This window comes from Pholcus phalangioides, unplaced genomic scaffold, assembly GCF_987345545.1.
Source record: "Pholcus phalangioides strain wild (caught in Gottingen) unplaced genomic scaffold, Ppha-v1.0 ptg000008l_1, whole genome shotgun sequence".
NCBI classification, from domain to species: Eukaryota; Metazoa; Arthropoda; class Arachnida; order Araneae; family Pholcidae; genus Pholcus; species Pholcus phalangioides.
In genome coordinates, this window is record NW_028301601.1 from 9327627 (window position 1) to 9345996 (window position 18370).

An 18370-nucleotide genomic window follows, 5' to 3' on the forward strand; every position below is an offset into this window, starting at 1 on the left:
AGTCATCGTCAATTACTTCAACAAATGAACACGCATCCGATTCTGAATCAAGAGTTATAGGTATATTCATGAACCCCAGAAGTATTGTGAATAAAATTGACGATTTGCGTTGCTGCATTCAGTCATACGAGGTCGACATTCTGTGTATAGCAGAGACTTGGTTACATCAATCAGTTTCGTCTTCCTTGATATGTCTACCAGGATACGATATTTTCCGATACGACAGAGAAACTACTGCGGGAGGAGGTGTATGCATTATTATTCGAAGCAGCCTGAAACCTAAGCTGGTGAACGTGCATAATGGAAATCAAGATGTTGAGATAATATCGGTGGATATAAAAAGCGGAAATAGGAAGTGCAGGCTTATTACGGCGTACGTTCCACCAAATAAAGCATGTAATTTAGATCATTGGTGTGAGTTTTGGAGAGAACTAAGGCATTACTGCTCTGCGCGCTTTCCGGTGATTTTGGTCGGGGACTTTAACATGCGGGGAATCGATTGGATAAACGGGAGATTCTCGTCTGAATTGGAGTCACAGTTCATGTCAATATCAGCAGAACTAGGCCTTGTTCAGTTGGTCGATTTTCCCACGAAAGGGGAAAACTTCTTAGATCTTATGTTTGCTACCGATCCTTCGGTGGTCTACGACGTATATGCACTTCCACCCTTCTGCAACAGCGATAATCCACCGCACTTGCCGATACACTTCTCATTGCATATTACAACAGGATTAGATTGCCGATCAACACTAAACTATCACAATGCAGATTATCCAAGATTATCAGCTATTGTAAAAGATCTGCAGAACCAAGTACTGGCTGGAACTATCTCAGCTGCGGATGCTTTGCCAGCTCTATTTCTGCGGTCTCGTGAACATGTTCCCCGTCAAATGAGATTTAGAAAAAAAGATAAGGTTTTACGAATGCTAAACAATAGGAAATTGCATGCTTGGCGTCAATATAGATCAATACCTAGTCAAACCACTAAAGAACAATACAAGGTCATGGCTAGGAACTATGCAAATTACGTCCAAGAGAAAGAGAGTTTACATCTCCTCAACCTCTGTAAAAATCGTGATCGGAACTTTTTCCACCGAGATGTCCGCAGTAGACTTCGTGTATCCCGGGACATACCAACGCTAACTGTGAATGGCACCACGATAACGGAAGATTATGAGAAAGCAAACGTTTTTGCGGACATATTTTCTGGTTCATATAATTTCAGTTGTTCCGGTTACGACTATCGTTATCAAGGCCTTATGAATGATCATCCCTTCTTTCGTGACATGTTCAGCACTCAGACGATAAAAGCCATTATTGCTTCTCTTCCTGGTCGATCATCTCCGGGTCCTGACGGAATACCCAGTTGTTTCTACAAACGTCTTTCAGACCCGATATCTTCTCTGCTTAGCTCCATCTTCACATCCTTCTATGACTACGGGTCTATCCCATGCTCTTGGAAATCTGCAGTTATTAGTCCAATTTATAAGAATAAAGGCTCCAGGGCAGATCCGAATAATTATCGCCCGATATCGTTAACCGATATATCCTGCAAAATTTTCGAGAGATGCATCGTCAATCAGTTACTTCCATTTGCCGACGATATGGGCTTAATCCCCTCAGTTCAGTTTGGCTTCATTCCTGGCCGCTCCTTACCAGTGCAGCAGTTGATTTGTCATGATATATGGGAGAGTGCTATAGACTCTGGACAAGAGATTGATGTAATTTACGTCGATTTCCAAAAGGCATTTGATAAAGTAGACAGATTGCTACTACTGAGGAAGCTAGCTTGCATGGGGGTTCCGGATAAAGTTGTGAGGATAATTCAAGAACTGCTGTCAGACAGAGTTCATCAGGTTCGCGTAGCCAGCGTCATGTCTAGAGAATGTCAGGTGCCAAGCGGAGTTGTCCAGGGATCGGTGTTAGGCCCGATCTTATTTACTTTGTACACTTACGATATTACTCAGGCTGTGTCACCCATCTCTCTATTGCAATTCGCTGATGACGTGAAGTTGTTCTCTCCAGTGGAAAACACTAGGGGCTTAAGAATTGCATGCCAACAACTTTTCCAGTGGAGTTGTCAGTATAAGCTACCTATTTCATCATCAAAAAGTGGATCAATGCATTTAGGTAGACGCACCGATCCTGAATATTACCAACTAGGTAATGAAACGTTACAGCAATTGGATACATGCGTGGATTTAGGTATTGCAATGAGCCGCATTCTGGATTTCACTGATCATTATCATGGCATAGTCTGCAAAGCTAATAGAATTTCATATATGTTACGTACGGCATACCGTAAGTGTGATGCGCATACGTTGTCATATGCTTTCTGTGTGTACGTTCGCCCGACCCTGGAGTTCTGTTCGCAAGTATGGAGCCCTTACAAAATCAAGGACATACAGCTCCTCGAAAAGCCACAGAGGTCGTTTACTAAACGAATACCTGGCATGAGCGGTCTATCTTATTGCCAGAGACTTCAATTTCTGGGTTTACACTCGCTGGAATGGCGTAGAATCGCTGCGGATCTGAAGATGTGCTACAAACTAGTTCACCAAAATGTTTATCTACCATCGAGAGAGCCTTTCTTTGAGATCATAGACAGGCGAGTTAACCTACGTAGGCATCGCTTCCAAATAAGAGTACCAATGGCTAGAAGGGATTGTTTTTTCCACGGATATAGATGCCGTGTGGCAAGAATATGGAACAGTCTTCCATCAGAACTTGTATGTGCCTCCTACGCAAGATTTGCTTCCAATATTGGGGATTTCGACCTGGCTCCGTATGCGAAGTGCTTCCCGTACTGACTATTATTATTATTATTATTTATTATTTTTTTTTTCCTTTCCTTCCAATAAGTGCATTTCATGCCTTCTGGGGTTATTGTAAATTATTGTAAATAAATAATGAGTCTAAGACGATGAAAAATAAGAACATTTCACAGTTTAGAGAGAGAGATAGACGGCTTATACAATGTGCCCCGTCCTCTAACTTCAAATTGAAACGTTGTTGCCCTGTGTTTTGTGAGCCCAGAAAACAAAAAAAAGGGACTGCAATATTCATTGAGATATTTTAATTCAAAAATCGGAGAAAAGTTAGAAATAACAGTAAAACTAACGGACAACGCTCGTTCCCCTCATTTATGCTGTCTTTTCGCAACTTTCTCTGGTTTTGGAATTCGAATATCTCTGCGAATATTGCAGTTAAAAACATGGGAAACTGTTTTTGGACTCATAAAAGCCAAGGCAACAAGTTTCTAACTGGTAGTTAAAAGATAGGGGGGGGGGGGGACTGTATAAAAATTTTATATTCAGTGACACACTGTATTTCAACTCTCAGAACTGGATGATTTCTTAACACATTTTGAGCAGTTTTTAGATTGAAAGCATACCTCTACGACAAACGGTTGACGAGATAGAGTCCGCATTAGCGCTTAGGGGCCGTGCAAGTATTACGTAAGTAAATTTTTAACCATTTTTGATCCCCCCCTTGTCAGCAAAAGTCAGCAAAACACTGACGCCCCCCCCCTCCCCCCGTCAGCAAAACTTCGTCAGCAGCTTAGAATATTTCATATCTTCAAAAAGGGGTGGTTGATGACGTAATCAACCTTCAAACCACCACCCATCCCCTCTTGTCATCAAAAGTCAGCAAATCCGAAACCCCCTCGATGCTGACGTAATACTTGAATGACCCCTCATACAAATACAAAGGGCACAGCAGACAAAATGCCCAACGAGATGGCTGAAAAATGCTGAGAAGTCCAGTACAAATCTAAATTACATCAAAAATACAGCAACTTAATAACAGCAATAGAGAAACAATAATCATGATAAAATTTAAAGACAACCTTGTATATAACAAACAGCATATAAATCTTTAAAATATGTATTAAATTGAGAAGATATAAATTTGCATGGAAAATCTCATAGAGATTAAAATCTAGAAAAACAAATAAGTTTGAAACGAAAATAAGTAAAAACCCCCCTCAAAACATTTCAAGTATAATTTATCTCAAAAATATAGAAGTCCCATACAAATAGTTCTCATTTTTCCGTATACACTCGTACATATTTGTATAATTAGTGCATCGGTGAATATCTTATAACTTGAAATGATAAAAATAAAACAGAAAATTTGTTCAAAATTCAAAAAAGCACGCCTTTTCCATTAAAATCATTTCTCCCCGGAATCCGGGAAAAATACGGTATTCCTCATACTTCAAGTACATACACGAGATTTCTAGTTTCAATCTGTATATCTCGGTTATTATTAAAATACCACACAAGCATTCGTTTATTGAATCTTTCCACAACTAAGTAAATAAATACAGAGCGTTTCTTCCCACAGAAAAATAATAAATGTAAAAATAATGTTGCGATAAAACGACTGGAATATTCAACGAGAACATCGCAGTACGGTTCTTTCCGGTGTATTACATTTATTTGCCGTTATTCTTACATAATTTAGTACCCGGGGATAAATTCCGAATTTTGCGTAAAAGTTCCCGTGTTTCCCTGGAGGTTTTTTTTTTTTTTTTTTACGCTACATGTTTCAAAAATTACGGTCCTAAATACATTCATTCTAAAGAAAAACACCGAGTAAATTCTGTCGTAAATATCTTCGTTTTCAAGCAATAAATACTTCAGCACGGTACTACTTAATTTCTTTTATTCTCACACTGGAGGTAATTCAGTCATGTTTTAAAACCCTCCACAACCGCAGGTATAATCATGTTCAAATGCGGAATAAATCGCAACACGTTAAGAAGTATGGAAGAGGAAATGGGCACGTCATCGCTATAAAAGTCAATTTTGATGTTTTTTTAACGTTTTGTTATATAGCGACGGTTTACGCGGTCGCGGAAATAAACCGCTCGAGAATAATGGTTTATTTGTATTCGCGCAATGTAACTTAATAACAATAAATTATATTGCTTTCTACGCGATAAAATTCGGATACAGCGATTTTTTTTTTTTAAATGCATTTTATGGTTGTAATAGTGTACTGACTGAAGCATTTATCAAAGTTGTTCCAATGCAATAAAAGTATATTTATCTGTTTTTTTTATATTTTTAAATAGTCTTATAAAGAATGTGTATAAAATTTTTGACAAAATATTTTAACATATGTTTTGATTTTCTTTAAAAAATGATGAAAAGAAAAATTTGCAAAAAAAAAAATGCTTAAATTATTTTCAATCACTAGAGCCTGGATTATTAGCACTAGAAAATTCGTGAAATATGCACTAAAAATTAAAGTAAATCTTTATGTAAAATTGCCGAGATGTGATATGAAATCAAAAATATGTACGGAAACAAGTTCATCTAATAATGCCAAAATATGGGGACTAAAAATTAAATAAATATGCGCAAAAATGAAAACAAAATGCATGTGAAAGTACTAAAATATGAAAAACTTTCATAAAAATTGTTAAAATATGATTTAAAAGTACCGAAATATGCATAAAGTAAAAAAATTTGGTCTAAAAATTATTCAATATATCCCATGGGAATAATGAAAAATATACATTAAATGAAAAGAAAATGCGTTAAAAATACTGGCTTCCCTAAAGTTGAAAAATATGCGTAAAAATATAAAAGAATAACCGTGGATTTTTGGAAATGTAGAAATTTCACCAAAATAACTATAAAAATACTTGTAAAAAAATGCAGGAAAATGAAAAAAAAAGTATACTAAAAGCACTGATGCATGAAATTTTAAGAGAAAAGAAAAATATGCAGTAAAAACTGAAAAAACATGCTCAAGAAATGACAAAACACGTATTTATCAGTTCACAAATATTCATTTAAAAATGCCTGAAAATGTGCCTTAAAATGAATTTAGTAGCGATCACAAATAATTTACAAATAAAAATATATTAAATTTAAATATATTAAAAATATTTTCGTGATAAAAAAGGAATTAATTAAATTTGAAGAATAAAAAGATGGAATTTATCTTGAAAACATCAGTGCAATGCGATTAATAGAAAAAAAAAATTCCAAAAATATGCACTTGTTCTAAAATTTCGGAATGCAAGAACTAAAAAAAAAAAATTTTAAAATATGCAATTGCATATGGCTCTATCAATCACGATAGAAATGTTTTGAAATACACTGCTGGCCACCCAAATTGCAACACCAAGAAAGACAAGAGATATCGCAACAATATTTATTTTGTAGATAACATGTTGACCAAGCATCAAATGATTAAATTTATAGACTTCTGTGAAGTGTGGTTCCTGCCAAAATCAGTAGCCAGAGTAGCCGCCATTGTTGGAGATCACCGCTGCCACACGCCTCGGCATTGATTCAAAGAGACTTTGCATGTGTTCTTGGGGTACAGCAGACCAAGCAGCTTCCACGCGTTGCCAAAGTTGATCTGGTGTGGCAGCTGGGGATGTAATCTGGGTCAATCGTTGAGCAACCATGGACCACATGTTTTCTATCGGCGAAAGATCCGGAGAGCGAGCTGGCCAGGGAAGCAATTCAATCTGGCGATTGACGAAGAACCTTTGGACAATGCGTGTCACGTGTGATCGCGCATTATCCTGTTGAAATGTGGCTGTGGGCAAGCCCTGAAGGTAAGGAAGGACAACTGGCTCCAACATCTCGGAGATGTAGCGCTGGCTTTTTAAAGTACCGGCAATGCGTACTAGAGGAGTGCGAGAGTGATATCCAATACCGCCCCATACCATAATACCCGGTGCAGGACTAGTGTGGCGGTGCATAACGTAGCTGTTCAGCATCCTCTCTCCACGGTGTCTCCAGACTCGAATCCGACCATCGTGGTGTTGCAGACAGAAGCGTGACTCGTCAGTAAAGAAAATTTCATTCCATTGTGCCGTCCACATCCTTCTTTCATCGCACCATTGGCGGAGGAGACGTCTGTGGTTCTGCGTCAAGGGTAGACGAAGCAATGGGCGTCTTGCGGACAGACCGCTCTGCTGTAAACGGCGTCGAATGGTACGCGCAGACACTGGATGATGCGGTACAGACTGAATGTGCTGTGGTATGGTTCGTGATGTGGCTGAGCGATCCGTCACTGCCATACGCACAATACGCCAGTCATCACGTGAAGTGGTGCACTGAGGTGGATGCGATCGAACACGTCGGTCCGTCGTACCCTCCTGCATCCAACGATCACATATCCACATTACAGTTGTTTGGTTTCGTCCAACACGACTACCGATTTCCCTGAAAGATAATCCACAATCTCGGTAGGCCACTATCCTTCCTCTGTCGAACTCGGATACTTGATCAAAAGATGATCGTTTTTTTGAAAAAACCACAAGAAAAACACAATTGCCGTACTTCAAATCGTCGAAATCTCCAAGCCTTAAATAGCGCTTTGAAGTGGCGCCACAGGCGCGCGTGATGTGCGTCTGCGCTGAAATTCTAATCATTTGCATATCTCACCTCCGCTAATGCATGTTGTAAATTTCATATTATTTGCATGCTTCCTTCAGGGTGTTGCATTTACGGTGGCCAGCAGTGTAATTTAAAAAACATATTATTCAAAATAAATATTGAAAATAAAGGTTTACTCAACTCAACCAGCTGTAAATATACCGAGACAACCTTACATTAATTATAGATAGAAATCATGTCGCTTTTCATGTCGCCTCAACCTATTTACATTTTATCATGTTCAATATCCTTTAATGAGTGAATTTCTCCTGCGGCGATAACTGTGTTTGAACATCACCAATAACCGTTTTTCTTAAATGATGGTCATTTCAGGTAAAACAATAAAGACATAATGATAATCGATATTCAACACAAGCTACTCGCCGATAATGTATACTCACTATATTAAGTTCATTGTTGTCGAATTAAAACTTTTTGTTTATTCTCGTTAGTGGTTTTAAATGAAAATTGTATATGTTACAGTAAAAATGATAAATCTGTAATTATTCGTAATCATCGATTAGTAAATTTCATAACATTTATATATTACTTTCAACGGTGATTATTTACAAGATGCCCCGAAAATTCGTAAATGATCTAAAATTGCATAAGACCTGAAGGATTCGGTATATTTAAATGTGTACGAAGGTTTTAACAGCTGGCTGATGCGAAGATATATTAAGGAAAGAGAAGAAATTCAAATGCCCTTGCGGGGAATCGAACCCACGTCCATTCACTTTGCGGGTGAACGCCCAAAAGCCTAGACTACAACGCCACGAATGCCTCGAAGTTTCCTTGGAGCTCGTGTGCGCTGAACGGGGGCCGTACATGGATGGTCGAACAAACTCAAACCAAAGCTCACAGTTGCTGACACTACCACCAGATGGCGACTTATACGAGGATCATGTCACTCTCCGCTATCCGTACGAAGGTTTTAACAGCTGAAGAAATAGTTTTCCAGAATTTACAAAAGAAATAGTTCGAGAATTTACAAAAGAAATAGTTCGAGAATTTACAAAAGAAATAGTTTTCCAGAATTTACAAAAGAAATAATTCCAGAATTTACAAAAGAAATAATTCCAGAATTTACAAAAGAAATAGTTCCAGAATTTATGAAAGAAATAGTGTTCCAGAGTTTACAAAAGAAATAGTTTTCCAGAATTTACAAAAGAAATAATTCCAGAGTTTACAAAAGAAATAGTTTTCCAGAATTTACAAAAGAAATAATTCCAGAATTTACAAAAGAAATAGTTCCAGAATTTATGAAAGAAATAGTGTTCCAGAGTTTACAAAAGAAATAGTTTTCCAGAATTTACAAAAGAAATAATTCCAGAGTTTACAAAAGAAATAGTTTTCCAGAATTTACAAAAGAAATAATTCCAGAATTTACAAAAGAAATAGTTCCAGAATTTATGAAAGAAATAGTGTTCCAGAGTTTACAAAAGAAATAGTTTTCCAGAATTTACAAAAGAAATAATTCCAGAATTTACAAAAGAAATAGTTCCAGAATTTATGAAAGAAATAGTGTTCCAGAGTTTACAAAAGAAATAGTTTTCCAGAATTTACAAAAGAAATAATTCCAGAGTTTACAAAAGAAATAGTTTTCCAGAATTTACAAAAGAAATAATTCCAGAATTTACAAAAGAAATAGTTCCAGAATTTATGAAAGAAATAGTGTTCCAGAGTTTACAAAAGAAATAGTTTTCCAGAATTTACAAAAGAAATAATTCCAGAATTTACAAAAGAAATAGTTCCAGAATTTATGAAAGAAATAGTGTTCCAGAGTTTACAAAAGAAATAGTTTTCCAGAATTTACAAAAGAAATAATTCCAGAGTTTACAAAAGAAATAGTTTTCCAGAATTTACAAAAGAAATAATTCCAGAATTTAAAAAAGAAATAATTCCAGAATTTACAAAAGAAATAATTCCAGAATTTAAAAAAGAAATAATTCCAGAATTTAAAAAAGAAATAGTTCGAGAATTTACAAAAGAAATAGTTCGAGAATTTACAAAAGAAATAGTTCGAGAATTTACAAAAGAAATAGTTTTCCAGAATTTACAAAAGAAATAATTCCAGAATTTACAAAAGAAATAATTCCAGAATTTACAAAAGAAATAGTTCGAGAATTTACAAAAGAAATAGTTCGAGAATTTACAAAAGAAATAGTTCGAGAATTTACAAAAGAAATAGTTCGAGAATTTACAAAAGAAATAGTTCGAGAATTTACAAAAGAAATAGTTCGAGAATTTACAAAAGAAATAGTTTTCCAGAATTTACAAAAGAAATAATTCCAGAATTTACAAAAGAAATAATTCCAGAATTTACAAAAGAAATAGTTCGAGAATTTACAAAAGAAATAGTTCGAGAATTTACAAAAGAAATAGTTCGAGAATTTACAAAAGAAATAGTTCGAGAATTTACAAAAGAAATAGTTCGAGAATTTACAAAAGAAATAGTTCGAGAATTTACAAAAGAAATAGTTCGAGAATTTACAAAAGAAATAGTTTTCCAGAATTTACAAAAGAAATAATTCCAGAATTTACAAAAGAAATAATTTCAGAATTTACAAAAGAAATAATTCCAGAATTTAGAAAAGAAATAATTCCAGAATTTACAAGATGAAGATTACAAGGAAGAAAATTCATCACTGCCCCCACGGGGACTCGAACCCCGGTCTCTCGCTTGCCGGACGAGTGCTCTACCATCTATGGAAGCAGATAGAATATTTCAACCTTGGAGAGTATATATGTGTTGAAAGGCACCGTACATGGACGGCGTCAACAATCAACTAATAGCTCGTGAATGACAAAGGCCAACCAGATGGCCATATGCATATTTTCTTGCTTGTAATCTTCATCTCCACAAATAACCAGTCTTTCGATGAATCTTGTATTGACAAGTGGAGAGGACGTTTCTATATGCATATAATGATTCATTACCAGAATTTTAATCCATCCGAAATTGTAAATAATCAGTTTTCAAATAATATTATTGGTTTGTTGACTTTAATTTCAACACGGTGAGATTTGCATTTATCGTGAAAATATGATGTTTCGTTGGATGACAAGCAGCCTCCAAGTGGAGGAGTTGGCTTAAACACAACACAATATTTCACAAAACCGAGTTCGTACTACATTTGATATACAGGGTACATAGGTAACAGGGCGTATGGTATTTTGCTGGTGAATGGTTGATCCTAGAGGCATAGTTCCAATTAGGAAAAAGTATCAGAATAACGTGTACTAATCAGACATGTCATTCATGTTGCAAGGGGTTGTAACGTTATCAAAATAAAAATTTTAATTTTTTTATATGGACACCCTGTGCTCGAGAATAAAATCCAATTACAAAGTTGTTGCCAACGGTTCACCAGGAAAATACCATACGCCCTGTTACCTATGCACCCTATATACACACGTAAGAAATAGTTTGAGATGAAATATTCCAAGGAAATAAACTACATTTTTGCGCTAAATTAGTTGAATTTCAATAATTTAATGTGAGCATAGTCCCTCATAACTTTAGCAAGGAAATAAATTAAAGGTGTGGGGGGGGGGGGGAAGAATGGCCAAGAGGTGCTCAGTTGTGCAGAAATGCCAATAAATTCCAGTTGTGCGCAGGAGGATCCGTGCCACAGTGAGACCCTATTTATAAGTCCCCTGCTTACACGACTTTCACATTTATGAGATTTGACTTCGGACGCGATTCATTCCTATACCTTTCAACGTTAAAATATTTCATTTATGCGACTCACGATTTCAATTATTTGACATTTTCAATTCGACTCGAACTCCAAATCTTTGGAATCTATAAACATCATTCCTAACAATCAAATCCACACAATATTTGAAGATTTTGAAAACACATCACTGAACTAGTTCTGCAAGCGTGTTATCAATGCAAAAATCATAAACTACAACTATAATGTGACTGATGCGAAGAGGAACATTCAGCTATTTATGGGCATTTCTCTCTGAAAGTGACAATTTATTGCATTTTTCTGAGAAATAAGCGGAAGCAACGAATATCAAATGAACGGATTTAACCCTTTAAGCCGTTTTTTTTTTTTAATTTTCCTGATCGGCATTATGACTGCCACATTGTAAATAAAAGCGTGTTAAGAACCCGAGATATTTCGGGGTGACCAAAATGTAGCAAATCAAGTCTGACGAGATATCTCGGGATTGCGCTCTTTAACCCCATCCCTCTCGCGTCCGTCAAATTGACGGGCTGAGGTTTCGCCCTTTATTTCTCGTGCCCGTGATATTTCCGGGCTGGAGTATTCAAAGTAACGCACCGAAAAGATTAAAAACAACCCATTTCTTATACCCGGAAAATTTTGTACTTCTTATTTTACATGCCAGACTATTTATAATGTTATCTACTGTCCAAACAAATGGCATGGTAGATGTATGTGCATTGTACAGTGCCATGGCAAAGTTGTGACAAAAACCTACAGTTGTAACAGATTACAGCAAAAATATGGGAGCAGTAGATATTTTAGACCAATATCTTGGAGATTACTTTACTGCTCGAAAAATGGGAAAGAAATACTATAAGAAAATATTTTTTCATCTGTTAGATCAAATAATTTTGCATTCCTATCTTATTTACAAGGTGGGGAAAAATCTCATTTGATTTTTCGTTTGTCTTTAGTAGATGAACTTATTGAAACGTATCGGTCATCAGACACCATTCCATGCTTGGAGGATAACCCTAACCGTTTGATTGAAAGGCATTTTCTTAGACAAATAATCTCCATCTGATAAAGAAAAGGCAACCATCAAGAGAATGCAAAGTTTGTTGTTCGAGAAGAGATGCAAGCAGTAAGAGATGTAGGAAGGAAACTCGGTACTACTGTGTCCAGATTGTGACGTTGGACTTTGCATCTAATGCTCTGAAATTTATCATACAAGAAAAAACTATTGATATTCATTTTGTATTATGTGTAAGTTTCATAAAATTTCCTTTTAATGTTTAAAACACATATTTTTCATTTTTTCCTACTTCATGAAAAACCAACATTCAGTCACAATAACCCTGATTGTTGGTTTTTCTTGAAAATTTAAATTTTCTTGATTTCAAATTGAAAAAAAATTTCCAAAAATTAAAAATGAATACATATATTGTCCATACACTTATTTATATACAATTTTCTTGGATAAAAAAAAATAGGCACTTTTATTAATGTTTTCTTGAAAATTACGCGATCGTTAAGAGGGTTAAGGGTTAAATAGTTTGAAAAGTGGCCATACGCCCTTTCAGAGTTTTTTTTTTTTAATGCTCACAGCATTGTTGTTACAGAGGACGAAAAGAGCACTGAAATTATTTTGGATTCTGCAGACCTGTGAATGGAAAATATGTACACACAATATCGGTTAAAAAACCTTCGAAGTGCTAGTGAGAATCTCAAAGTAAGTCTCGATACATTAGCTGCTTCGATTAAATAAAGAAACCAATCAGCAAACTAAATGATAAGACTTTCTAAAATATGTTTAAAATTATTTTTTCCTGTTAAATTGTATAGAATAGCGTACGAATAGTTGAAATTAATTTCATGTCACAGTTTCTTAAATTATGCGGCAATATACAGTCGAATCCCGTTATAACGAGCTTCAAGAGACCGGAGAAATTACTTCGTTGTAACGAAATTTCGTTATAAAGGAATTCCAGGTTTTCCGCATTGTTTCTATGTAAACTTATTTAATTAGAAAAGTGTTCGTTAAAACGATATTTTCGCTACAACGGTATTCGTTAAAACGGGATTCGAGCTTAGTTTAAAAAATATTAATTTTTAGGGTTTTTTCTCATGTATTGTTTTTATATCGCGAGTTTAAGATGTAATTAAAATAATTGTATTTTTGTGACAATTTCATTGAGATACAGTGTGTGGATCCCACTTATAACGTTTTTTTTAAAAAAAAAATGTCATGAAAAGCATTGTAAGTGAGAAAACGCTTCAAACGGGAAATCTTGCTGAGAATTAATTGGAACCATGAAAATAATTTGTACTATGCGGGAAATTTACCATCACTATAACTAGCACTCAAAAGAATGTCGATAAATGGTCAATAAATCTCTGTCTGCTTTTTCAATGGCAGCCTCTTCGTACGAAAAGTCTTGAAACACACACACAGTTTCCAGTTGCTCCAGTTTTGTTGAAGCTTCTTATTTAGTTTGTGTAATGGCCTATTCTGCCTGCCCTACAACGTTACATCGCAAAAGTATTAACTCGAAATATCACCCATAGTACATGCAATGCTGTTTTATCCCTCCCTCTTGTTAATGTTACTGAAATAGGTAAAAATTGCGAAAAAAATATTCTATGCATTGTTTGAAATTAATTTTTTTTATCACTCTTTTCTACAAATTTCTTCGTGGCCCCCTTATCAGCAGCCGTGGCTCCCCTTTTGCGAGATTTTCAATCGTGGCCCCCGGTTAAGAACCACTGCCCTAGACCACTAAACTACAAAGGCAACGAATCTCTCAATCTTTCCTTGGAGCTCTTGTGCACTCATATATATGGTGGCAGCGTCAGCAGTCGTGAGCTTGGCCTGAGTCCGGTCCGGCCGTCCATGTACGGTCCCTTTCAGTGCAACACGAGTTCCGAGGAAAGATTGAGAGATTCGCTGCCATTGTAGTCTAGGGCAAGTGAAAGGACGTGGGTTCGATTCCCCGCAAAAAAGCAGTTGGATTTTCTCTCTTTCCTCATCTTCGCAACAGCCAGTTGTTAAAAACCTTCGTATGTATGGCGGAAAGTAACGTCATCCTTTCATTTTACCAGGTGACATCATATTTACAGATCGCTCAATTAAGTCACTCACGACATGTTTTCGTATCAAATGTCCCGCACCATCCCAAAACATGAACAGCCTTGGTTTAGCAAGTATGACTCCCCAAAAAAATGGTCGTTGGCATTACCCAAGGACTTCGGCTCCACAAACATAGCATGGCAAACCTCGATACCGAACACCACGAACATACCTAAAAAGTAAAAACTCGCAAAATTTCCCAAATAAACATTAATTTCTATTGAGTTCAATACACAACAACAATAAAATTAGTTATAAAACTTGGAAAAAACAAACAAACAAACAAACAAACACTATGATACTCCTTAACAAAGAGTGATATCGAATGAAAACTTTCAAATAAATTTAACTGAACGCCAAATTGATACCACGTTTTAAATATAACAGGAAAGTATTTCCAGCATCCGAAATAAAAATATTTCCCTCCATTACAAAAAAAAAATGAGGAAAAAATGAAAAAGAAATGAAAATGAAAAAAAAATGAGAAAAAAATGAAAAAGAAATGAAAATGAAAAAAAAATGAGGAAAAAAAAACCTCTTCTTTCGAGAGAGTTTCCTCCGTTAAACATTAAAGTTATTTCATTACAATTGTTCACCCACAAGAATCTATTTTCACGTTCCATTTAGGAAACACAGAAAACATTTTTTTTTTTTTGAAAAACATTGCGAAACATTATAAAAACAAATTGATATTGTTTCTTTCAAGTTTATAGGATTGAGTATTGGAATATATATATATTTAATAAGGCTCCTTTATACTCGTAAAAAAAGATAGTTTAACGCAAGTGGAGAGCGAACAAGTAAGTAAGTACTTCACGAATAAGGGATAATTTTTGTTTTTAGAATTTTATCAATAGCGTTCCATTGGAGTGTGAAATTTGTTTCGGGTAAAAGAGCCCCTCGCATCGCTTATTTCCGATTAAAATTTTATTATTACGTTATATACTTTTCATTTAAAGAAAAAAAAAAAATGATACGATAACGACTTTCAAGATGGCGTTTGTAAAAAATATAATTAAAAAAAAACCCACATAATTGCTTAATTAGTTACATCTTGTTTATTGCCTGAAATAGGGAACGTTCGAGTATTAATATATTTATGTGTTGAGATTAAGTTTGAGTGCTTTGATTTCGAAATTCGTTCTTTGAAGTGGATTAATTGTATATATATATAGCTCGTTATACGTTATTTTCCAGGTTTATATTGTTTTTTTAATGATTTTGTGTTCAAATTATATTTAAGATTTGATATTTATAATGGTTTGTGTTTGGTAATTAAGGGTAGAAAAATTGTTGTAATGCTTGAATTATGAGTTAAAACTTGGTTTATCTCAACACTGTGATGTTTTTTTGTTTTATGGCCGACCGTATCTCATTATAATGAGGAAAAAATTGTTCGTATTAATTTTAATTATTTGTTTTGCAGTGGAATATCGCGTTTATACGTCGCTCAGTTGTACGACTTTCACTTTTATTAGATGTTTGGTTTGGGTTAGGTCACAATTGGTTCCTATACGTTTTAATGTTAGAATAGTTTATCTATTCAACGCAAAACCTCAATTATTCGACGTTTTCACTTTCAATTCTCACTCCGAATCTTGTGCAAAAAAAAAAAAAAAACGTCATTGATATCCATCAAATGCGTACACTTTTTGTGAATGCAGTGAAAACGCATTGGTGCAACAGTTCTTCCTGCATAATGTCACCGCAAAAGCCGTAACTTTTAGGGTAATTGTTGAAATAAGTATTACGGAAATACCCAGTGAGCTGGCTGATGGCCATTTCGAATGAACACTCAAGTGATTTGTTCATTGCTTGTTCCTGAGAATACGCTAGACGCGGCGACCCCCAAAGTCACGGATTTCAGTTGTTTTGACGGCCATATGTCCTTTCAGAATTTTTTTCTCCCGTTATTCCCAGAGGGTGGGAAAAAATGCATTGTAAGCATTTGGAGAGGTATATGTCTCTCTGCATACGGTACACATACACAGTAAGTCTTTATGATGCTTCTGAAGCATCGTCATATATTACCGTTAACAAAACAGCTGAAAGAAAACAAAAATTATCGTGTTTCAATCGATATATCAGTATAGGTGATTTTGCTAAGCAAGATTTTAACAGTTTAAAAGTAACAGTAAAATAAAGCCAAAAATTGTGTATTCCGCCATCAATAATAACCATGTCAATTGAAAAATTCATTCTAATTCGGCCCGATGGTGAAGTTGATGAAATCCACTGCAGACCCGAACAATATTATCCAATAAAAAACCTGATAAATTTCGATTATGGGAATTCGAGACTGGCAACCAACTTTCAAGATCTAGAAGTTCGAAATAGTGGTATACAAAGGCAGTGAGACCTCGATATAACGATTCTCTAACGATCAAGAAAAAATATCGTTGTACAGTTACGATATGGTGAATATGTGATAAATCGGTTGTTATGCATACTTATCAATCATCTTGGTAAATTTGATATATTTGTCAATTTCACAGGCGAATATGCATAATACCCAAAGTGTCGTTGGTAAATTTTATAAATACTTGAAATTTATCGTCTTAATCTGTGATTACGGAAAATATTCTAGTGTAATTGGTGAATATGATAAATGTGAAAAAAAAAAATCCAAATGAGTCTGGTATGTGTGATGAATATAGTCGGACTCCGATATAATAATGAAAAATTTTACGATCATACCCCGATATAATGATACAACACACGTATGAATTATCATGTATAGTGTATCATATACATAGTCCGATTTATCATGTTTACCAACGACACAATTCTCTAATATTATGCATAATCGCAGATGAAAGTGATTAATTTAGGGGGGAAATTTATCCAATTTACCCAACGACACTTGGGTACTATGCATAATTGAAGGCGAATGTTATAAATTTAGGGAAATTTATCAAACTTGCAAAAATGCTAGGCAATTATGCATAATAACCGGTTATTGGATTTATCGCCGCAGTCATATCGAGAGGTGGCATTGCCATCTCAGTCACTATCAAATTTAAATCTCTTCTGAATTGGTGTTGTTGATACCACCGTAATGCATTTATCCGCAGCATAAAGTTTAAAATAATTGCTTAATTAAATGCAGTTGGTTAATTCCACGCAGCAAAGTGTTTTGCCGCACAAGAATTCTGTGTAATACACAGAAACTAGCTTTTCATGGCAACTTTGTTTACCTTTCGGGGGGAAAAATAGTTCAAAACACACCGATGTTATTAAACACCCGCGAAAAACATTCAGTCAGGAATTTCTAAAAATATATCGAAGATGATTTTGAATGAAATACAATTAATGTCGTTGTAGCCGATTTCGAAATATCGTCAAAAAATATCGTTATACAGCGGTTTACCGTAAAAAGCGTATCGTCGTATCGAGAGGGGTTTAACATCAGACTATGGGCGATTCCAAATAAGATTTGAAAAAATATCGTTGTAGAGGGATTTAGCGTTATGCCGAGTATCGCTGTAGTGAGGTTTCATCGTAGTTAATCTTTTGACATATTTAAATTAATACCGGTACTTGATATACATTACTGAAAGCGACAATCATGGATGATATATTATATAGATATTGTTTAAGTAAATAAAATTTACCTTGCGGCCCATTTGTGATGCAGGTATCGCCTGTAGAGTAGCGGCATCTCTTCTCCCGAGATCAAAATTTATTTATGGATAAAGCGGAAAAGTGAAGTCGGCAAATTTTTTAAGCACCACATCCTCCCAGCACCATTCATACACACACGCATATATATATACGTATTAACTCTCCTTCGTTGCTAGGCAACACGGCGTACGGCGTCTTGTTTTCACCGCCTGTGTGATTCCGTTCATCTGCCATCTAGCGGCAAGAAAGTGCATTAGTTTCGGAATCTTTTTTACTCTCGACGGACAACTTTAGTTTTGTTTTTGTCAGACAGATAGCAGCACTAGTATTTTTTCCTCTTTATGCGGAGTCGGGTTTGGCTGGGAATCTGTTTTAAATTTTTAACTGGTTAATCAAAAACACAGTCTGTTATCCGACTACGACCCAGTGCCGTCTTAACGCATGGGACCGGGGGCCTCAAGAGAAAAGAGGCCTCACAAAAATTAGATTTGGTTGAAATTTTCTAGAATTTACCTGGTAGG

The 18370-nt window shown here is 35.4% G+C and overlaps 1 protein-coding gene across 1 annotated transcript in view; it reads right to left on the minus strand.

Moving 5' to 3' along the window:
* LOC149083624 (uncharacterized) overlaps positions 1–17974 on the minus strand; it is a 112958-nt gene extending 94984 nt beyond the window's left edge. The window contains exon 1 of the mRNA XM_089235402.1: positions 17840–17974. Coding sequence (XP_089091528.1) covers positions 17840–17886 — 47 coding nt within the window. The 5' untranslated portion in view covers positions 17887–17974. The remainder of the gene's footprint in view (positions 1–17839) is intronic.
* Positions 17975–18370: the final 396 nt, after the last annotated feature.